The sequence below is a fragment of the Stigmatopora argus genome, chromosome 4 (genome assembly GCF_051989625.1).
Source record: "Stigmatopora argus isolate UIUO_Sarg chromosome 4, RoL_Sarg_1.0, whole genome shotgun sequence".
NCBI lineage: Eukaryota > Metazoa > Chordata > Actinopteri > Syngnathiformes > Syngnathidae > Stigmatopora > Stigmatopora argus.
In genome coordinates, this window is record NC_135390.1 from 9,305,379 (window position 1) to 9,329,449 (window position 24,071).

A 24,071-nucleotide genomic window follows, 5' to 3' on the forward strand; every position below is an offset into this window, starting at 1 on the left:
TTTGTTTTAAGTCTTAAAGACTATAATTTAGCTTTTGCATTCCACAATGTAGGATGGGACCGTAATTGTGCACACAGTCAGACGAGGTCAGTACCTGAGGACATTGAGGCCTCCAGGTGAGCCTTCCCACATGACTAAACTCCAGGTGAGCATGGAGGGTCACGTTGTGGTGCAGACGTCGCGGGGGGAACGATCCAGTAGCATGAAGGTACGTGGACAAGTCAGACAGACGATAATTTCACGTTTAAGGCACTTTTCTAAAAGGATGTTCATTTGTTACCGGGCAAGGACTCCATCCACGTTTACTCGGTCAATGGCTGCCTGTTGTCTTCCTTCACCATAGAGGAGCAGGTGTGTGCCCTCCACCTGGTGTCTGAATACATCATTCTAGGTACCATGCAGGGCAGACTGCATATCCGCCACCTGTGCAGGTAGATAACCATAATCCTTATGACAACACTGTTATTTTTATTTCAACCTTTAATCTATTCATCTCATATATGTTTTTATGTCCCATGTACAGCACTTTTTATTCAACAGCTGTTGCTTTTCAAGTGCTTTATAAATAAAGTTGATTTAAGATTCAGATATCAGCAATGCCACCTAGGACAAGGTTAAATACCCTCAACTGTTTTGGCTATGGAAAGTATGAACAAAGTTGGCTCCTCCTTGGAATGGAGGTTAACCATTTTGGGATTTTTATTTTGAGCCTTATTTTTGTTCAAACTTTATGCATACTGTGATGTTTTCTATTGCAATATATTACCAAACCATCAAATCTAACATTTTTGAGACCCACAATTCCTTTTTGTGTGGTTAGCATGCTCGCTTCACAGTTTTGAGATCCAGAGTTTGATTTCGGAGCTCTGGATTTCCTATGTGGAGTTTGTATGTTCTCCCAATGCCTGTTTGGGTTTTCTCCAGGTAAATCGGCTTCCTCTCACATCCCAAAAAAACATTCCTGGTCTAATGATTGAACCCTCCAAATTGTCCGTAGGTGCGCGGTAATGGTTGTTTGCGTGACCGTACGTTTCGTCGACAGACACTTCGTCCCCGGACGTTTCGTCGAACGGACGTTTGGTCGCCGGACAGTTCGTCGAACAGACATTTCGTCGTCGGACATTTCGTCGGACAAACATTTCGTCGTCGGACATTCCGTCGACGGATAATTCGTCGCCGGACATTCCGTCAAACGGACAATTCGCTCGCTCTCAAAATTATAATCATGAGAGAGAGAGAGAGAGAGAGAGAGAGAGAGAGAGAGAGAGAGAGAGTTTACTGTTGAAAGCGATCAACCAAGTAATCTCTCGCTCTCAAAATTATAATCATAGAGAGAGAGAGTTTGAAATTGCATTGACAATGTCAGAGCATTAATATCTAATATCAAAATTATCAATACGTTGCGTATTATTGGCGTTGTGTGTACATGTTTTTCAATTCGTCCTGTTCTCGTGTGTGTATAGACAAACTTGCCTCGCCCGTGCCCATCCCACATTTTATACGCAACTAATTGATAATTTTGATATTAGATATTTAGATATTAATGCTCTGACATTGTCAATGCAATTACAACTTCTCTCTCTCATGATTATAATATTGAGAGTGGGAGATTACCTGGTTGATCGCTTTCAACAGTAAACTCTCTCTCTCTCTCATGATTATAATTTTGAGAGCGAGCGAATCCGGCGACGAATTGTCCGTTCGACGAGATGTCTGGCAACAAAATGTCTGTTCGACGAACTGTCCGGCGACCAAACGTCCGTTCGACGAAACGTCCGGGGACGAAGTGTCCGTCGACCAGGTGTCCGTCAACAAAATGTCCGGGTACCGTTGTTTGTGTATTTCCCCCACGATTGGCTTACAACCAGTTCAGGATGTCCTGCGTGAAAATGCTGGGATAGGCTTCTGCACCCCTGTGACCCTCGTGAGGATAACCATTTCAGAATAATGTATGAGAGATGATGATCATCCTGATGACACATGTCATATTTGCTGGCATTCTCGTAGTTGGACATTTGAGTACCGGTGTCTGTCCGTCTTTCCACATGGTTTCGTCCAAAAGATTTCTGGAAGATTTATACTCAAATGATTGTCGTTTGCCAGCCTGGACGCTGCAGTCCCTCCGTTGGCCTTGAAAGTCCCCGTGAGGAGCGTGTTTGTCACCAAGGAGAGCAGCCACATCCTGGTGGGCCTGGAGGATGGGAAGTTGATAGTGGTGGGGGCGGGAAAGCCCGAAGAGGTGAGAATACTCGTCTCATGTTGGAACGTGTGCTCAGCGAGCCATAATAAAAATTGTCATAACCAAATGAAAAGGGTCATTTCAAGTGTTGAGGTCAAAGCGAACAACTGTGTCCTCTCTGCCCACTATCAGGTTCGCTCGGGACAGTTCTCTCGTCGCCTGTGGGGGTCCACGCGCCGCATCTCTCTGGTGTCCGCCGGCGAGACCGAATACAACCCCGTCGCCGAGAGCGCCGGCAAATGAGAGCAGAGGTGCGTGATACACCCACGCGTTGATTTTTGGCTTTCTTTTTACAAGCCTGGGAACTTCTGAGAGCAACTCAACACTCAGCACTTTTTTTGTTTTTTGTTTTCTATCTGGGAAGACTTTTATATTTGATTGTGGACTACCCCTTTGGTTTTAATCAGCATCATTCCAAAGAGTGGCCTTGTTTTGAAGAGGCAGAAAAGCTTGGCGTTTCAGCTTGAAATCTGCTGTCAGACTGCACACACACATTTCAGGAATCACACGCGCACACACAAACATGAAAGCACCACTTTTTCCATTTTCTGTGCCAACGCTTCTTAACCCGTTATAGGGCACTCGTTTAACCGATTGGCTGCCATTAAGGGCTTTTGACGTTTATAGGCACTGAGATATGAACCATTCACAGCCAGTCCTCTCAGTTTGAATGAATTGGACTACCATTGACAAGGGCAGGCAATAAATACTATGAAATTTCCCCAAAAAATAAATCAACTTTATAGAGTGATATTAGGGGATTAAAACTGGAGTGTATTTCTGTTTCTGTTCATTTTTTATGAGCAATTTATTCATTTATAATTGTATTTACTCATTATTATATAAAGAATTGATGATTGATAAAAATAATTACCGTATTTTCACGACTATATGGCGCATCGTTTTTTTAGCCGCAGTGTCAGTAACGAGTGCTATCTCTGTATTTTAAACACACAAAGGACGCACCGTTTTGTAGACGCATATATATTATGTATAAATATCTAACCGCAATAGCGCTGGCTACCGGAAGCAGCCCCAGACTCTTTCCGGTTTCCGGTGCGCAGTGACTGCTGGGATATATAGTTCTTGCACGCTACACCCACACGCTAAAAACACGTTTTTAAAAAGGCAACGGAAGCAAAACTGAGTTTGGTTGTACTTTATTTAGCCATTTTACAACTTGCTCACGTCATCATCACCCACAAATCCATCAAAGTCCTCATTTTCTGTGTCCGAATTGAACAATTGTCCAAATGAGTCATCGAAAACGCTGAGTTTTATACGTTCGTCCAGCACGCCACAATCCATTCACAAATAGTAGCTAGCTGGTAGCTAGCGTAACTTTTCCAACGGTGCTTTCCATGCTTCGTCAAGCTGTATTGATGTCGATGTATACAGGCCACAATCCATTGGGTGTATTGACAAAAGAACTACTACATATCCCAGCAGTCAATGCGCAGTACTTTGTCTACGGGAAAATAGTAGAGTCGGTGTACCCTATCGACTGATTCATTTTATTTTATCGTGATAACAATTTTAGCATTGGTCCATATATAAAGCGCACTGGATTATAAGGCGCACTGTCTATTTTGGAGAAAATTTAAGACTTTTATGTGCGCCTTATAGTCGTGAAAATACGGTACCTAATGATATCTGTGCCCTTATGACAAAATGTTATATATAAGAATATTTTAATTTGTCCTATAAAGGGTTAAAACTCCTGCAAACTTGAAAAGTTGTTCAGAGCCGCCTTATGCAACACTGCTGAATAGCATTGATGTCCACCACAGTGCCCTAGCAAGTAACCAAGCTGTCTTAAAAACTTTTATGCTGTTACATTTTAGTACTTTAATGGTCAAGAAGGTGATAAAATGATATTCACTCAATATGTCATTGATGTTATATCCATTACAGGAGAGTAGCTACTGTTCAGCACAATGTGGCTTATGGAATAACTATATTATTTTTTTAAATCTCCCTCTAAATGTTGCTCATTCTTACATTGATATTTAAGCATGAGCCTAAAATGCACTGGAACTTCTCTGGCTGGACCTAATTGGAGTTATTTTCTTTTTGGTTACTTTATAGTAAGCCAAATTAAGCTCACTTGTAAATGTTATAGTGCATTTTAAGTTCATCCTGAAATTTCACACAAAGGCATTAAGGTTTTGTTTTCACGCTGCGATTTCTTACATTCACCCTAAAATGTGCCTTTTTTCATAACGTGCAAACATTGATCGCAAACTCTTATCCGAGCTCACCATATGCCTCTTGTTTGAACACACACACACACACTTTTAACACACACACACACACGTTCAAACGATGGTTTTAATGACGTGAGGTCAAGTGTTGGCTGCTATTGCACTCTTTGGAAAACATCTGAAACCCAAATGAGAGCTTCAGAGGAATTTTTCTGCTGCGGTTAGAACTCAGTCGTTGTTATGCAGCGTCATGACAATGCCGCCAAGTGTTTGGGTCAATGTGAGGGAAAAAAAAACAGTCAAAAAGCATTTTCAAGAGCTCTGAGATTATTATAGTGGATAATTGTTCACTTTGTTTAAAAAAGTCTTATTGTTTGCATATATAGTTTTTTATGTATGCATTTTGCTCTTTGAATGTAATATTTCATGTTGCTATGCATTCATACTCCGGGTTCTTGCTAGGTTTACTGTACTAAATGCACTCTGTAAATAATGTTTCTTTCTGGTGTTGTGTGATTTTAAGTTAATGCTTCGGTCCAGCACTGCCTTCATTAGTTAAGAACACGGTTTATATTCTCCAACCTATGTATTGTGTTTTTCTTGTGACTCTTGAAAATACATTTGACGATACTGTATGAAAATGACTTTTTATTGAATCTCCTTCAGCATAGTAGAGTTGAAAAAGAGAAGGGCAGTCCAGCATTTTTTTTCACTTGTCCTATCTCAAATAAATTTCTTTTTTTTAAATTATTATTTGTTTGATTTCATATTCATTACTATTTAAATCATTGATACCAGGCCCCAAAATGGATCCTTCGATGGATTCATTCTCTTTATTTAAAATTATTTGTACATCCTTTTATTGCTAGTGCTACAATTGTATGTCAAATAACCCCCCCCATTCGTCCACTTGTTCAAGATGAACAGTGAGCTTCCCATTTCTTTACTGTGAATTTACCAAATAAAGTAAATATATCAAATTATGATGTCTTAGTGATGTCTTAGTTTTTTCGGAATTTTGAAGCCAAAATGTCCTCCGATTCTGGAATGAATCCTAACGTTGTTTTAAGCTTAAAATCCTAATAATTTCCCTGCGATTCTGTTGCCAGACTCAGTTTTAAGGCCGTATCCTGAGCAAAATCCTTCCCTCTTTCCTTATCACAAGAGAAAAAGAATGAAGAACAGGGTTATTCTCGAGCAAAGAGGGGAAGTGGCCATAATCTGGGCCTTGCATGCGTCTGCGATGTCAGGGCCGCTGTAGTTGAAAAGGTCACTAGTGAGCAACATCACGTTTTACTTCAGGAGGACACTTTGATCTCCAACATCCTGTCGGCCTCCTGTAAACACCTCCCGGGTACAATTGAGCGGGGTTGCGGAGTGGGGGAGGATGGTGATAAAAAAGAAGAAAAAAAACAACTTGCCCACCACCCCCAGTCAAATACAAGCCAGAAAAAAAGTGAATAAGGGAAGTAGAATAGGAGGGTGAAGAGGGCTACAGTCACTCTGATGTAGCTTTTGACAATGGTGGGAGGGTTCGACACCTTGCGGCTACTCACCCGCAGCGTCTCCGAGTCCCGACCGGCCCCCCCCTTGGACTCGGTCGGCCCCTCCGGACCTGAGGGCACGCTGTGAAATGCTAAAATTCTGGTGCTGTTCGAAGTCCTGCAAAAAAAAAACTCAAAAGAGATTGCGTCTACCCCGCTTGACTCCGTTTTGCAAGGATTCCTTCTCCTTTTTTGTGATTTTTGTTACTCTGAAGCGTAAATGATTTCAATTGGTTGTTCTTATTTTGTGGAAAGGTGTTTGCAAATGTCCTTGATTAATGAAAATAGATCATAAAATATGTCACTGATTTTACATCCATCTGGTTTTGGCCCTGAAGGGTATAAGCACTGTTTAAAATATTTATATTTTTTCATATGTGAACTATATAACTATGCAAAAAAAGGTCATTCTCTACTGTGTAAATAAGTTCTTTATTCCTGGAAAATGTTCAACGCAAAATTCTGCAAATAACACAGGTTATCTAATTCAAAAATGAAATATAGTTATAAGAACAAATTCAAACCAATACTCCAAGGACAGTAATGAAGTATGTACATAAACAATTAAAAACTGAATAAATGATAACAAAATAGATTTTTGTTAAGTACAGTTCAGTTGCATTTGATTTTAAATGCAATCTTTTTAAATTGTATCTGTAAAATACATGTTTTCAACTATGAATTGATTTTTTTTGTTTTCCAACTATTCCTATGTACTTGTTCAATAAAATTCAGTGTTTTAATCAGATTTCCTGCTTTATTTTTGTGATTATATTTTATTTTTATATGAGTACATGTGCCTGCTATGCTCCTGTATTTCAATAACATACCTGTCAACCTCTGCCGATAACTGCCCTTATAAATGATTATGATTCCCCTTACAAACCCCCCAAAAAACCTTACAAACACCGTACGACTCGTACGGTGTTTGTAAGGTTTTTTGGGGGGTTTGTAAGGGGAATCATAATCATTTATAAGGGCAGTTATCGGCAGAGGTTGACAGGTATGCAATAATAGTCTTTTTAGTATTACCAGGAGAGACCATTATATTTTAGGCGTGGCACTTTTTGTTAAGAAATGAATGTCATAATTGGACTCAATTCCAATTTCAGTCTCTTACAGGCACGAGGGAGCAAAAATGGAGCTCCGGGTGACTCCCAAACTTTATCAGTGACAACGTCTTCCGCTTTGAAGTGCAAGTATAGTATTGTGTCAGAATACTTCCCCCATTTGTTTGCCTCTGATGTCTGAGTCGTCGCCCCCAATTCAGCCCTTACACCCCCCACCCCTGCCATGCGTTCACTTCACTTTACAAGGTGTGTCATTGAGCTTGTGTTTGCCGGCTAATCTTTTCAATTGCAAAGATCAAACATGGACGTCTTGTGGAGGGGGGGGATCCTGTTTGATTGGGGGACTCGCTTTTGTCGCTGATAACAACAGGCCTCCACTTTGATGATGTTCAAGGAAGCCCACTTTTACGCAAAGGCATCGTGTCACAAATAAGTCACAATCCAAAAATGAATGCTTCCATTTCGTCTGATTGTATTGGATTAGATTTGAAAAAAAGGTTTAAAAAAAATCTCTTCTTGTGGCTTTCTGCTGTAGTGCTTTTATACCAAAATTCATTCTTTTGTATTTAAAATAAAAAGTTGGATGAATATGAAATTTCAATTCAATTATTTTAATAGAAATTGCAAGTTGTCATGCATGTTAGGCTGATTGGACACTCTAAAATTGTCCATAGGTATGAGTGTGAGCGTGGATGGTTGTTTGTCTCCTTGTGCCCTGCGATTGGCTGACCACCAATTCAGGTTGTTCCCCCGCCTCTGGCCCAAAGTCAGCTGAGATAGGCTCCAGCACCCCCCGCGATCCAAGTGGTTCAGAAAATGAGATGAGATGAGGTGTAAAACTCAATAATGTTTATTGTACACATTTGTATGTGTACATATTTATTAGTTAGCTCCAAACTTAACATTTTAGGTAATTAAGCACATGTTAGGCAGCATGGTTTTCTTTTTAGGGGGATCTTATAGTTCAAAAAGCTAACATTAGAAAAATGAAAAAGATTAGTTTTGGATTTCGCACGCAAAAAAAAGAATAAATAAGTGAGCACAGCTGTCAGACTCAAAACTGCAGAAATTGGGAAGACATTGTTGTCGTTGATGCACGATATGCTCTGCTTTAAATCATGAACTGTTCCTTCATCATACAATGCAAAAGAACAGCTAATGATCCAAACCATACCACATCATGTATTAATTATGAAAACAATAAGGTTTAAATCATTGGTTGATTTGAACATTTTCACATGAAAAAAAATTATGTAAAAAAAAAGGACGTGGCCCGGTGGACGAGTGATTACTGGGTGTGCCTCACAATTCCTGGATTGAGGGTTCAATCCCAGGTCTGGACCTTCCCATGTGGACTTTGCATGTTCTCCCTGGGCTTGTGTGGCTTTCCTTTGGGTACTCCAGTTTTCCTCCCACATCCCAAAAACATGCAGGGTTGGCTGACAGCCAATTCAGGGTGTCCCCCACCTGGTGCCTGTAGTCGGCTGGGATAGGCTCCAGCACCCCCTGTGACCTTTGTGAGGATAAGTGGTACAGAAAAGAAATGAATGAAAATAGGTGGACACAGGCGGGATGCACCCTGAAATGGTTGGTTGTCAACCAATTGCAGTGTCTTTTATATATATATATATATATATATATATATATATATATATATATATATATATATATATATATATATATATATATATATATATATATATAAATAATGTTGCTGATCCAAACACCTAAATATTGATACATCAAATTGGTAGAAAATCAGGGGTGCCCAAACTTATTGTAGCACTTTTTTCATTGTGATTATAACTGCACACCCCTCTCATAATGAATAAAGTGTCTCTCTGTATTATATTTGGTGCTGACAAATAATATGATGAAAAATGGGTCATGTAACTGCAGCTGGCAACCATAGAAGGGACCACGCCCATGAATGGATGCACCCAATCAGGAGGCCCGTCTCAGGTCCGAGGGCATGGGAGGAGAAAAATGTTTTAGCAGAGTGTACAGCTGCATGCCTCGCTTTTGCCGTGGAGAAACAGCAACAGAGCACACATAACGCTGGGCAGCCGCATCCTGTGCGCTCAAACAAAAGAAACTTTGTGCCAACCGGCCAAACGGACGATACAGAAATGACCCAGGGACGTTGAACGCAGCAATGTCTTTTTTCAGGACGAAATGAGTTTTGGACTATGAGCGAAGGATTGGCTTTTACCAAGCAAAACTTTTTGACGACACATTTTTGGATGAAAGTCTGCTGGCTTTGACTCGCTCCCCCCATCGTTCATCACACGAAAAGTCGAGAAGGATGGCACTACTTCTCATCTTCGGGTTTATTCTCCTCAAAGTAAGAACAGCTTTTTAAAAAAATAAAATTGAAACATTTTTCGTTATGCCGTATTATTAGTTTTTATCAAAAGAACAAATTAATTCACTTCTGATTTTTTTGTTGATTTTGTGGAGAGTGATGATATTTGTTAACTCCGTAAAAGTTTATCAGGCTTTCAGTGCTTTGTGGCACACTTCCTGTCATGCCACTTACAGCCTGCTGGGGAGTTTACATACTGGAAATATTTTTTCTTTTCTTTTTTTCCCCCTTTTTTTGCAGGGATCTTTGTTGCCATTAGTGTTTTTTTTTTTCTAGAAAAAAAAAACATTTTCCTTTTACCACTCTCAACTCTCCTAATTGTCAGATGCCTAAAAATTCGTTGTGTACTTAGTAAATACATAAATATGATGATTACCCTGATTGACTGTGGTGGTCACGTGTTGTTTTGTTGTTGCTAGTGTTTTTTTATGAAATCAATTTCAGTGTATAAAAAATTCCATCAATCACATACATGTCCACTTAAAACTCCCCAAGTTTCAAGTCTATTTTGGACGTGGGTGTCCAAAGCGGTCCTCAACGGTGCGGGTTTTCATTCCATACATTTTTTTCCAAACTTGTGTCTTAAAAGTGTGATCATTTGAAGTGCTGCTTGTTTCAGAAAAAATCTTAGCTGGTAAACTGGATCATTTGGAACAAAAACCTACATCCACTGCAGGCTTGCGTGGGTTTTCTCCGGGTACTTCGTTTTTTTTCTTCCTCCCAGATCCCAAAAACATGCATGATAGGATGGTTGAACACTCTAAATTGCCCCTAGGTATTAGTGTGAGCGTAAATGGTTGTCGGTCTCCTTGTGCCCTGAGATTGACTGGCTTGATGCCTGTAGTTAGCTGGGATAGGCTCCAGCACCCCCCGTGATCCTTGTGAGGATAAGCGGTTCAGGAAATGAAAGAATGTCTGTATAAATGCACTGTTGTTGAAGAGTGCTGTTAAGTCCAATGGCAAGCATTTTTTCATAAATCTGAGAGGCGCAGTAAATTACAGACTTAAAAATATGTTAGACTCGCAATTTTAGTGGTACTTAGAGTTTTTTTTACGCAGTCATTGATGCATAAAGTTGGACTGTACTCATGGAATGAGCCCATTTCACCAGTCTAGTTCTGTAGTCATGGCAACAAACTCCAAATCCGCTCTCAATTACAAACAATAAGGTGTAAATAGCCCTCACTAATAGAGTCCAATTATTGTTACTTTGGCATCTCCATGAGAAAACGTTGGCTCACTCCCAGCATCGCTGGGGTATGGATATCCGGAGTGGAACAATTATCATTATTTTATCCCTGCTTGCGGCCCCTATAAATCGTGTGTGTGTGTTTGGGGGTTATTCTGTTTAGATTGTTTGTTACCACAGCATTTACATTAAGCACAAGTCCCTGACGGGGGAGGGAATGATTGTAAGATTCTTGTATTTAACTACTATATTTTTGCAATGATGTGCAAAAAAAGCATCCTCTAATTTGTCCCTCATGCGCTCTGTATACACTAATGATAGTAATCAGCATGAAGGGGGCTTCGGGGGGCTCTACAACTTTGGAAACCCTGCCAATCACCCCCTTTCTAAACCTGGCCATGCTGTCTGTGCTAAAAGAGGCCTGTCTTGTTGTCGCCCTGGCGTGATGGTGTAGCTCACGGGTCACGTGGAGGGAAGAGAGAGTGCATCCTTTTGTGTGTTTATTTCCACGCAGATTAGATTAACTGCAGAAATCACGTGTGCTTAAAAAGAGAGCTTTGACTCACTTCAAAGCACACAGAAAATGTTTCAGTAAGCTTGGCTGAAGTGTGTGCGCGACCATGTGTGTGAATGCATGTGTGTGTGTGTTGACTGAGTGAATCCGGCAGCCGCGCAGTAGAGAGCCCCCACATTGTAAGCGCCGCTCCTCCTCGGTGGTCCGCCTATTCCCAGTGGGGAAACCCTTCAAATTGCAACTTCTTAAGACACCAATGAGAAAATAGCAAACGTAGCCCCATTTGCTTCTTTTTCAACTCTGACTTTCTTGACCTAAAGGCAGTAGATAAGCGTCGCTGTGTTTGAATTGCGTGCTCAGCCACTTAAAGCCTCCTTGAAACGTGGACACAAAGTCACAGCGGGACATTTATTAGCAGTTCTGTGCTTGATGTTAATCTTTATTCTCCAAAGCCGAACATAATACATGCAGTGGACGGGAATTTGTAATAGAAACGAGTCAACTGTGGAACAGATTTGTTTTAAATGTGATTTAATAGGTGGTTGGGATCCCGGAAGAGCTAAAGCCTCCATTTTCAAGTATTAAGAATGGAAAAGGAAATAATGAATACTTGAAAAAGACATATGAAACTTTAATCCGACGAATGAGGAGGGTGAAGTCGAGTTACTTGAGTGATGATGGCTGTGTTTTTATGATGTAATGTACATATGCATTCATTTAAACAGATTAGTAGCCATGTTTTTAAAGAAATGACTCAGTTTGTTTGTGGGTCAAAATTTTGCATGTGAATGCTCACCACAGATCCAAACTGAGCAGAATGTGCACAAAAAAGCCTTCAATATGTTTATTGCATCTCCCTGCTAACGAACAAACTTGATATAATCAAAAAATAATGTAATAATTCATTTTAAAAAGAAGGAAGATTAAAAAAGGAACACTGACTTGACTTTCCAGGTTTATTTGCATGCTTCAATCCTTTTCCAATTGAAATGAATAGGAATGCCTCAAAAGTATTTGTGTAATGTTCTAAAAACAAGAAAAACATCAACATTTTTTTAACCTATTTTTTCCTCAAATGGTCATATTTTATCATGTCAGATATTAATGCTAAACAAGCACGTAATGTATGTATCATGCGCACAAGAACCAATTTCTTGCTCACGCCATGGATGGAAAATCTTGCTGGTAAACATGAGCCACCATTAAATGCATAAAGTGGGTAATAGTTTATGCACCAGTCAGTCAAACATCATTTTACTTCTTTAAATTGTCACAATTTATCATTTCACGTGTTGCTGAATAAGCACCTCATGTTTCTAATGCGCACATGAGCAAATCTTAGCTCATGCCATGGCTGGAAAATCCTGCTGGTAAACATTAGCCGCCATTCCATTCAAGAAGTGGATAATAGCTTAGTCACCAGTCTGCTGCACAGATGAGTTATCCCACTTTGGATGGACTCTATATTCCATCCCACGTCCTTGCGACCTCACTCTGACAACTTAAAACGTGTCAAAATCCCGAACAGGTCCGCCTTTGGCAAATACTTGTCAAAATTTAGATTTGAAAACGCTTCAATCTGTGCTCTGTTCTTCAAACGCACTCTGGCAAATCCAAACATCTCACTGGTTCACGCCGGATGCCGCCACCCCCGTTCCCTAATACGGCTGATCTGGGTTTTGTGGCCGGCGCTCGGATATCATCCGACTCGTCTGAAAAGCCCGCACTGACTCGGCCCCAGTGTTGTTTTTGGATTCGAGCGAGCCCCCTGATTTAAACACTTTCTCCAGTCAGATCGGCTCGCGGCGTGTACTTGAAAAGGGGGCTTTGGGTTCGAGGCGGTGCAGGTCCACGCACGTCGTTGGCGTTTCTTCAGACTTCAGAGACAAAGATATCAGCGGCCTGTTTCGCCGTTTCGTCTCTCCCCTTTAGGTTGGTTGTTAGACATCTGTTTGCTCTCGTCGGCCCCCCTCGGGGCCACGGCGGGCCAATCTGCCTTTCAGTGCGTGCATGTTTAAGATGCTTGGAGAAAGGGGAGTAGCAAACTAGGGAGTTTCATCCACACACACCTGCGGGGCTCTGGCGGACTTCAAAGGTCTCGCTCTCCCCCAGACAGACGCTCGCATGCTGGGTAGCCGCGTGCAAGCGACACCCCGGCCCGAGGCTGGAAGTGTCCCCTTCATATGCCTCCCCCGTCTTTCTCAAGAGAAATCGGGCAAAGTCCCACCATTGTCATTTAGTTGCAATGAGCCGGAGGTGTCAAGGCTCTTTTCCCTCCCTTTTTTCCCCCTCTCTCAGCCCGTCTTTTTCCTCCAGCGCTCCAAAGCCATCTGATTAAAGCCAGCCTGCGCTGTCAGGCGCCAAACCCCGCTGCACAATCTGTTAGGAATGTCTGATCTATCCCCCATGTCATAACTCACACTGGGCTCTCCATTACCCACTTGTAGATAAGGGCTCCCAGCACTTTTAAGGGGGCCAAAACCGTGGCAGATGGGAAGATTAAAACCAAGGGGAAAGACCCCTTTCCTGTCACCCACTGATGGATTTTTCTTATATTGGCAGATTAAGGCGTGATTTCACGCATCAGAAGTAAAGCTTCCAAAAAGAGTGAAAATACACGAGTATGTCTGCTTATTTAACCCCCCACCCCTCTCAGTCATAATGGTTTGGACGTTTAGCACCGTCAATGGCACTGAAACATGAACATTCACAGCCATTCTTACCAGTTTAAATGAATCGGATGTGTATTCCGCCCATGGCATGTGATGAGCCAAGTAATATGTGGGGGAAAACCAACTTTAATGTTACTTTGGGCCGTACCCAGTGTGTATTTATGTTTGTATTCATTATCAAATCAAAATCAAAAGCCTTTATTGTCATCATACACAGCTGCGTATAACAAAATTGGTGGTGCTACTCCTCAAAGTGTGTTTTCCCAGTAAAAACATAAATAAGTAATATAAAAATATAAAAAGTCACGTCCTGGCAAGGTCAATTCTAAAATATTGCACAATCTAAGATATTGCGCATGATGTGCATATGATTTAATTAATGTAGTTTTTTTTTTACTAACATTTTATTAAGATTTGCATATATATGACTTTCAGAAAATAATGGCAAAAATACAATAATTGTTCATCTTTTAAAAAACATCATAATTGCTATAATTATGGCATATAATTGTTTTTTTCTGAAGGACAAAATATAGTCAGCAACTTTTGAAAAGTTGACCACTGTAGTGACCACTTAAAAAACATCTTGACCCCATAAAGACCTGGTGTGCAACTACATGAACATCCTATTTTAGGTCAAGTGTGGCCTACAGGAGCCAAATAGTTTTGTCCATGTATGTGGACACCATCTTTAATTCATTCATTCATTTATTCATTTATTTTCGTGCCGCTGATCTTCACAAGGGTGGCAGAGGGTGCTGCAGCCAATCCCAGCCAACTCCTGGTGCCCTGCGATTGGCTGGGATAGGCTCGTAACTCTTGTAAATATGAATGCATTTAAATCATTGGCTGCCATTGAATCCTCTGGACATGTAATCCATTTTGATGTTTGTCAGTGACTCGCGAGAGAGCGCCCTTTAAAGCTTTAACTTGAGCTTAAAATGCCACCCTAAATCCAGATTCCCTATCTTCGCTGACAGAAGAGAATTTTTTTGAAAAGATTCCAAAGGTTTGAAAAAATATAAGCAAAAGAGTGCACTTCTAAACTTTGTTAACCGTGATACTTTTTTTCTCTTTTTTTACTAGAGCGCCTTTGGTGACGCTTGCCCCAGTGGGAAGTTCACTGAATCGGGCGAATGTTGTTCTGTGTGTCCCGCGGGCTTTGGAGTGTCGGTGGAGTGCGGAAAAGAAGATACCAAATGCACACCGTGCCCAAAGGGTAAGCAATTACAGTGGTACCTCGACATACGAGCAATTTGAGATACTGGGCACTGGGCAGAGCGTTGCATTTTTTCTGTGTTTTTTTCCCGTTAGTCAGTGTGATATACTACTTCTCGCTGGCAAGTGGTCTTGCTTTATCCTATTGTGAAGACATTTGTGTGCATCATTTTGGGAATATTTTGAAGGGAAGACAAAAGCAAACAACCCTCGATAGGTTGCATCTGAAACTCAGGGTGGAGGCGGGGCAAATAGAGCCAACCCGGGAGAAGAAAGGTATCAAAATTTAAAACAAAATTAGAATTAAGTTTAGTGTAAGGTTAGATTAAACTTATTTTTGAGTGTGTCTGCATCGTAATCCAAGTTCTTTTAAACTTGTTTATGTTATGTTACGAGCGCGTTGCCGTGCAAAAACTTGTCCCTCTCTCTGCCCTCCGCGAAATCCGTCTAATTCTTATTTTAGTACTATTAAACACATTTCAGTACTATTAAACCACTAGTTATTTCTTACTTTGTTAATAGATGACGAATTAGAACAAATAAAAATGTTTCTCCAATCCAATATCCTGTTTTTGGTGGGTTTTTTTCAGAGGGTTGGAACGAATTAATTTGTTTTTAGTTCATTCCTATGGGAAATGTTCATTTGAGTTACGAGTAAATCGACATACAAGCTCAGTCCCAGAACGAATTAAGCCCGTATCTCAAGGTACCACTGTATTTTCAAATGTGAATACAGAAGACCTGTCTAATATGTTGTCTTTGTCTGTGCTAGAGGCACACATCAGTCTTATCTCCCGGGTGTAACCTTCCTCCCAGGAACTTTCTCAGCCTCTGCAGACCTGGGCCTTTGCCTCCCATGCTCGCAGTGCCCGAATGGCGTCCCCACCTTGGCCACGTGCTCCGCCGCCGAAGACACGCAGTGCGAATGCGACGTTGGCTACTTCTACTTCCGGACCTACGGCCTGTGCACGCCTTGTTCCAAATGCAAGCGCGGCGAGGGGGCGGTGCGCGAATGCGGCCCCAAAGGGGACACGCTGTGCCAGGTCTGCGTTGCGGGAAGCTTCACTGAAGAGTACTCTCACGCCAAAGCATGCCAGTTTTGCACCCAGTGCACGGATGGCGAGGTGGAGATCAGACCCTGTATGCCCAACTCGGACACACTCTGCATGGGTAAGTTGCGTGGGAAATGTAAGGTGGGCAGTATAGTATGAAAAATAAGCATCCCGCTAGTTGGCCGTGATTGTGAAAAGCAAGGGTGTCAAACTCAGACATCATTTTGGTTTTTTTCGGGTGGGCAACTAGGGCTGGATGAATCCAGTCATCAACTAATCTATTATCAATTGAACCGACAGCCCTTTAAAAAAAGGGGGTGTTGGAGCCTATCCCAGCTAACTAGAGGCAGTACTTTTCTAATAAAAAAATAAAAAAATCTTTTATTTATTTTAATTCTTTAAAAAAACGTTTTAAATGCTTTAATCTTTCGCTGAGGACTGACGAGTTTGTTTAAATTTGACAACAAGAAAAATAGTCAATACACATAATTTAATTTTGTGGGCCACGGAAAATGATATAATGGCCCAATTTGATCCACAGGCCTTATGTTTGAGACCAGTAGTTTCAAGGCACAATTGTCATGGTCATAAATTGCCTCTTATTCCATTTTCCTTTCCTTAACCAATTAAAAAAAAAAACACTTTCTTCTGCAGGATAATTATTTTTACTATCATTCTCACTTCCTTTTACTTTAACAGAATCGCAACGACCATTTTCAATCATAAACGACGATAGATTCCCTTTTAAAAAGAGCCAATATGCCAATTTGATGTGAAAAGAACAGCTAAAACGACAGTTTTGTCCTCTCTGAAGGAGTGTTGGCCTCCATGACATAAAAAGAAGCTAAAAGTAGTGGGAGGGCTTCCGATGAAAAACACAGACATGTGGTCAACATCTGAGTCCACAACTCACCAGAACTGCAAAACTTCCCAACCAGGATGTAGCAGCGGTTAAGAAATGAGAGCCAGTTAAGTGCTGGAAGGTTAAACGCTCAAAAGGCCAAATGGGGCCGAGGCCACCGTTTCGTCTCCGGACTTTCAAACGATCTGGATTGGCTCATCTGTACACACGACGTGACTCTTTGACCTGTGAGGGGTCACCACGGTAGCTGGCGGCATTTGAGGCCAAAATAGTCAAACCACAGGAGGGAGACAGAACTTGAAAAAGAGAAGGCTAATGAAAGGTTTGAAAACCTTAGGGGAGCTCACCGACACCGACTGATGCTATCAATCGGTGGCCGGCTGAGCATTTGGGTCTTTGTTTGGGACATTTAGCACCACAAAATCAATTGCAACCCATTAAAAAGTCTTGCATTTATGAAACGTTTAGGAAATTCTTGCTGCACGCTCCCAAAAGCTGCTGTTCTGATGTGAACTGCTTCCAACACATTTATTTTTGTCTGGAGATGAACAAAATCGTGATTTCAGAAGTGGTCAGGATTTATTGCACATGCCATCTGTTTTGCCCCTGTTAACATTTTAATCACACATTCAGAAAAAAATACATGTCAATGTACAATGTATTTTCTTTTTAAATCATTCATCCATTCATTTTCCGAACTGCTTATCGTCACAAGGTTCGCGGGCGGTGCTGTAGCCTATCGCAGCTAATTATGGGCACCTAGCGGGGGACCCCGTGAATCGGTGGGCAGCCAATCACAGGGCACAAGGATACAGACAATAATGTCTTTTGATTTCAGTAAATTTGACCTCTGGCGCCATTCTGCATAATATTTTGGAATAAACAACCATCTATTTAACAGACATGTATGCTATTGTCATTGAGGATGGTTGTTCAAAGAAAATAGAATTTGAAACACTGATTGGTTGGTGCCTCGGGCTCACAGTTCTGAGGTTAAAGGTTCGTTTCCAGGTTGGTCCTCACTGTGTGGAGTTTGCATTTCTCCCCGGGCTTGCGTGGGTTATCTCTGGGTACTCTGGTTTCCTTCTACATCCCAAAAACATGTCGGGTTGGCTCGTTGAACACTTTAAATTGCGTTTGTTTAACTCTTAATGTGTGTGAATGGTTGTCAGATTGGCTGGGATAGTCTCCAGCACCCTTGTGAGGATCAGCGATTCAGAAAATGAATGAATGTGTCAAACTTCCTCTGGTGACCAAGTTGAACACACCAGAAGGAGCACAATGTCAATGAGGACTCATTCATTCATTCATTTTCTGAAGCGCTTATCCTCAAAGGGGCCCTGGGGGTGCTGGAAGCTATCCCAGTTAAACAAAGGGCAGGACGCATGGCACACCCGAACTGGTTGCCAGCCAATCTTAGGTTGATGAGAACTGAACCAAGAAATCATGAGAAACTAATTGTATCATTCTTAAATTTCTTTCTAATGTCTGTATTCATCATTTTGACCTACCTACATACCGATACCCGCACTTGTCTCGCCAGATAAAAAACTACACGTTCTATCCCGCGACTCTCCGAACTTGAACGGCGTGGAGGAGGTGACGCCGGGTGGAGGAAGTTCTGCTCCGGGGACCCCCAAACTCACTCCCCAGGACGAGACGGGCAGAAGCAACAACATCTTGATTTACGTGTCCGTGCTGGCCGCGGTGGTCCTGGGGCTGATCGTCTACGTGGCTTACAAGTGGTCTGTCCTCGAGCCTCTGTCCTTATATGGCCGTAAGAAAGTTTCTAGGGAAAAGTCTCGTCAGTTTTACTGACATTGTTTCCTGTACTGGTCGCAGCTGGAGATCGTGTAAACAGAAGAAGGCTCTGTCCAAGGCGCGAGCAGCCGAGCTGGGAGCGTCTCCAGAAGGAGAAAAGCTGCAGAGCGACAGCGGAGTTTTCCTCGACTCGCAGAGTCTGCAAGACAATCAGCCCTCCAAAGGTGCGGTACACCACCAACGAGCACATAATTATAGTGAAGCATCAAAACTTCTTTTTTTTCCAGTGTTATGTCTGGATTTTGTTTCTGCTAAGAATGATATCAAATAGCCTTGAAGACAAATACAATGTACTGTTTTGACTTGCTCCAGAGTTTCAAGACATTTTACATCCCGCGTTTTAAATTTGAAATTATCCAAACACAAAATTTGAAAACATCACATTTCTGTCCTTGAGATGAAGTCTTAAAAAAAACAAGAGTAAAGAATGCTTGAAAATAGTTTTTTAAACATACTTAATAAATTAAACACACTAAAACAGGGGTGTCAGACTTGGATTGGTTCGCGGGCCGCTTTAACGTCAACTTGATTTCACGTGGGCCGGACCATTTTAGATATAATATTTAGATTGTTTTTAATTTATAAATGGATTAAAAGAACTGGATTAAAAGCCCTGAATGTTCATTTATTTATAGATCAAAAACAATGTTTATTTTAGCTTACACAAAATGATTTTTGAACTAAAAACACAGATAAAATTGATTAAAAAATTACTATTATTGATTTAAAAGGGGGAAAATCAGGAAATTTAATATACATCTGTACTCTTCATTTTAATTTGATCCTAAAACAGAAAGTCGGCACTCATGATTTACTTTCCCGGGCCACACAAAATGATGCGGTGGGCCAGATTTGGCCCCTGGGCCGCCACTTTGACATGTGTCGTATGGGTACCGATAACAAATATTGTTGTAAGATCAACTAAATCATGTACTAAAACTGTTATCATTGCTGTGTAAGAATAGTTCATCAAAACATTCACAGTGTATTTCCTATAATTGATGAATACGTAGCAGAAGGCTAATTGTTCTCATTTTTTTTGTCAACCAGGCACAAAAAGGGACAGCAAACAAGACACTCGTCTCTACATCAACTTGCCGCCTCAGAGACAAGAAGAAGTGGAGCGCCTCCTTCAGGAAGGAGCGGGCCGTGGCTGGCGGCATCTGGGCCAGGCGCTGGGGTACGAGGCCGAACAGCTGGACCTGTTTGGGCGCGGCGAGGCCCCCGCGCGCACCCTCCTCTCTAACTGGGCCCTGAAGGAAGGCTCCACTCTGGGGCTGCTGTGCTCGGCGCTGGCTCGCATCGAGAGGCCCGACGTGGTCTCGGCTCTCAGTTGCCCCACGCAGGGCGTCTCAGTGGTGTGATGGCGTACCCGCCCCAGCCTGCATGCACAGACCTACTATGACCATGCAACGTGCCGTGGTCATTTTTGTCTTCCTAACGTGTCGTCTGTTTTAAAGAGCTTCCCACACAAGTGCCTTCATCGGAAAATATTCGTAATCAAACAGTTTGGTGCTCCAATAACTATTTCCTTTGGTATGGTCCATATTCATATTAAAAACGGTACATTATGATTCTGTAATGAGTACTGTCAATATAAACGGTTTCTTTATTCATTCTATTGTCAGCTAACAAGAAGTTATGTGATATTTACTTAATCCAGTCGATAGTATAGTTGTAATGATAAAGCTAAACTTGGAGTGCGAAATTTAAGAAATTCATTTCTTTTGATTTTGGCAGAGAACATGAACTTAAATTGCCACTTTTACCGGTTTTTACGCATTTACTCTCATAACTACACAATGCAATTCAGAATACCGGTCCATTTTTTTTTCTTGGCACCGGCATTTCTAAGTAAATTTAGAAAAACATTAGAGCGACACGGTCCGGATACGTTGTTAGCATGTCTGCCTCGCAGCTCTGAGATTAAGGTTCAAGCCCTGACCTTTGTGGGTTTTCTACAGGTACTCCAGCTCCCTCCCATGCATGTATAAAAGAGATGAGTGTGGACGTAAAACACTTAAAATGTCCTGTTTGTCTTCTTGAGTTGGTATTTTTTCAAAAACATCAAGTATGTAGCAGTTTAATAGTGCCATTACTTTAAGCGCTTCTTGGCGGTGATTGTAAATATCCCAAATATTCCGCAAAATAAGGGATTACATGCACGTGAAACAGCTCCTTTTCGTTTTTTTTTCTTGTATTTATTTTTTACCACAGTTTGAGTTGGCTCCAGCACCCCCCACGACCCTAGTGAGGATAATGCGGTTCAGAAAATGAATGAACAGTTTTGAGTTTTCACTTATCCCCACCATTCTCCAAGACGTGTTTGTGCGACACTAGTTTATAGACTCACATGCTTTAGGTCATGTTTTTCTTTGTGTATATATTTCATTTAACTGTGCTTGTTTTGTATTATTCAGTCAATAAATGATTTGTAAATGATTTAAAATTGAATGCTCTTGTTTGCTCTGACGTCAAATCACCAAAATATTCTGTCTTTCCAATGATGCCAAAGCTGATCATTTAACAGGCCTCACTTAATTTTCATTTCAGAAGTCACTGTGGTCCAGTTGCAAAGACAAACGGTCAGAACTTCTGGTGGACTCAAGTTCAAATCAGGAGTGAGTTCAATTCCACTCTTTGCAATTCTCAAATTGTTTATTGAGGTAATGAAAAGGATAGATATAACTTCCAATCACATCATTTCGGAAGTCACTGTGGTCCAGTGGCAAAGACAATGGGTCAGAACTTCAGGTGGACTCAAGTTCAAATCAGGAGTGAGTTCAATTCCACTCTTTGCAATTCTCAAATTGTTTATTGAGGTAATGAAAAGGATAGATATAACTTCCAATCACATCATTTCAGAAGTCACTGTGGTCCAGTGGCAAAGACAATGGGTCAGAACTTCAGGTGGACTCAAGTTCAAATCAGAATGAGTTCAATTCCACTCTGCAATTCTTGAATTGTTTATTTAGGTAATGAAAAGGATAGATATAACTTCCAATCACATCATTTCAGAAGTCACTGTGGTCCAGTGGCGAAGACAATGGGTCAGAACTTCAGGTGGACTCAAGTTCAAATCAGGAGTGAGTTCAATTCCACTCTTTGCAATTCTCAAATTGTTTATTGAGGTAATGAAAAGGATAGATATAACTTCCAATCACATCATTTCAGAAGTCACTGTGGTCCAGTGGCAAAGACAATGGGTCAGAACTTCTGGTGGACTCAAGTTCAAATCAGGAGTGAGTTCAATTCCACTCTTTGCAATTCTCAAATTGTTTATTGAGGTAATGAAAAGGATAGATATAACTTCCAATCACATCATTTCAGAAGTCACTGTGGTCCAGTGGCGAAGACAATGGGTCAGAACTTCAGGTGGACTCAAGTTCAAATCAGGAGTGAGTTCAATTCCACTCTTTGCAATTCTCAAATTGTTTATTGAGGTAATGAAAAGGATAGATATAACTTCCAATCACATCATTTCAGAAGTCACTGTGGTCCAGTGGCAAAGACAATGGGTCAGAACTTCAGGTGGACTCAAGTTCAAATCAGAATGAGTTCAATTCCACTCTGCAATTCTTGAATTGTTTATTTAGGTAATGAAAAGGATAGATATAACTTCCAATCACATCATTTCAGAAGTCACTGTGGTCCAGTGGCGAAGACAATGGGTCAGAACTTCAGGTGGACTCAAGTTCAAATCAGGAGTGAGTTCAATTCCACTCTTTGCAATTCTCAAATTGTTTATTGAGGTAATGAAAAGGATAGATATAACTTCCAATCACATCATTTCAGAAGTCACTGTGGTCCAGTGGCAAAGACAATGGGTCAGAACTTCTGGTGGACTCAAGTTCAAATCAGGAGTGAGTTCAATTCCACTCTTTGCAATTCTCAAATTGTTTATTGAGGTAATGAAAAGGATAGATATAACTTCCAATCACATCATTTCAGAAGTCACTGTGGTCCAGTGGCGAAGACAATGGGTCAGAACTTCAGGTGGACTCAAGTTCAAATCAGGAGTGAGTTCAATTCCACTCTTTGCAATTCTCAAATTGTTTATTGAGGTAATGAAAAGGATAGATATAACTTCCAATCACATCATTTCGGAAGTCACTGTGGTCCAGTGGCAAAGACAATGGGTCAGAACTTCAGGTGGACTCAAGTTCAAATCAGGAGTGAGTTCAATTCCACTCTTTGCAATTCTCAAATTGTTTATTGAGGTAATGAAAAGGATAGATATAACTTCCAATCACATCATTTCAGAAGTCACTGTGGTCCAGTGGCAAAGACAATGGGTCAGAACTTCAGGTGGACTCAAGTTCAAATCAGGAGTGAGTTCAATTCCACTCTTTGCAATTCTCAAATTGTTTATTGAGGTAATGAAAAGGATAGATATAACTTCCAATCACATCATTTCAGAAGTCACTGTGGTCCAGTGGCGAAGACAATGGGTCAGAACTTCAGGTGGACTCAAGTTCAAATCAGGAGTGAGTTCAATTCCACTCTTTGCAATTCTCAAATTGTTTATTGAGGTAATGAAAAGGATAGATATAACTTCCAATCACATCATTTCAGAAGTCACTGTGGTCCAGTGGCAAAGACAATGGGTCAGAACTTCTGGTGGACTCAAGTTCAAATCAGGAGTGAGTTCAATTCCACTCTTTGCAATTCTCAAATTGTTTATTGAGGTAATGAAAAGGATAGATATAACTTCCAATCACATCATTTCAGAAGTCACTGTGGTCCAGTGGCAAAGACAATGGGTCAGAACTTCAGGTGGACTCAAGTTCAAATCAGGAGTGAGTTCAATTCCACTCTTTGCAATTTTCAAATTGTTTATTGAGGTAATGAAAAGGATAGATATAACTTCCAATCACATCATTTCAGAAGTCACTGTGGTCCAGTGGCAAAGACAATGGGTCAGAACTTCAGGTGGACTCAAGTTCAAATCAGGAGTGAGTTCAATTCCACTCTTTGCAATTCTCAAATTGTTTATTGAGGTATGAAAAGGATAGATATAACTTCCAATCACATCATTTCAGAAGTCACTGTGGTCCAGTGGCAAAGACAATGGGTCAGAACTTCAGGTGGACTCAAGTTCAAATCAGGAATGAGTTCAATTCCACTCTTTGCAATTCTCAAATTGTTTATTTAGGTAATGAAAAGGATAAATATAACTTCCAATCATGTATAGGCGGGCCGCCTCGTGGTGTAGTGGGTAAGTCACCTGCCTGCGACGTGGGTGTCGAGGGTTCACGTCCCGGTGTCGCCAGTCAACGACTGTATGGTGTCGGCAGTCGGCCGAAGGCCGACTGTCGAAC

At 41.1% G+C, this 24,071-nt stretch overlaps 2 protein-coding genes across 2 annotated transcripts in view; both read left to right on the forward strand.

Moving 5' to 3' along the window:
- nbeal2 (neurobeachin-like 2) overlaps window positions 1–5,193 on the forward strand; it is a 55,844-nt gene extending 50,651 nt beyond the window's left edge. Inside the window, exons 53-56 of the mRNA XM_077598025.1 lie at window positions 53–208; window positions 289–431; window positions 2,104–2,239; window positions 2,372–5,193. Coding sequence (XP_077454151.1) covers window positions 53–208; window positions 289–431; window positions 2,104–2,239; window positions 2,372–2,482 — 546 coding nt within the window. The 3' untranslated portion in view covers window positions 2,483–5,193. The remainder of the gene's footprint in view (window positions 1–52; window positions 209–288; window positions 432–2,103; window positions 2,240–2,371) is intronic.
- A 3,821-nt stretch (window positions 5,194–9,014) lies between these two features.
- Window positions 9,015–20,656, forward strand: nradd (neurotrophin receptor associated death domain). The gene is made up of 6 exons (XM_077599757.1): window positions 9,015–9,401; window positions 14,884–15,016; window positions 15,832–16,185; window positions 18,473–18,674; window positions 18,772–18,914; window positions 19,801–20,656. Exons 1-6 carry the CDS (start codon window positions 9,363–9,365, stop codon window positions 20,112–20,114), a joined length of 1,185 nt encoding a protein of 394 aa, XP_077455883.1. The 5' UTR covers window positions 9,015–9,362; the 3' UTR covers window positions 20,115–20,656.
- The last annotated feature ends 3,415 nt before the right edge of the window (window positions 20,657–24,071 follow it).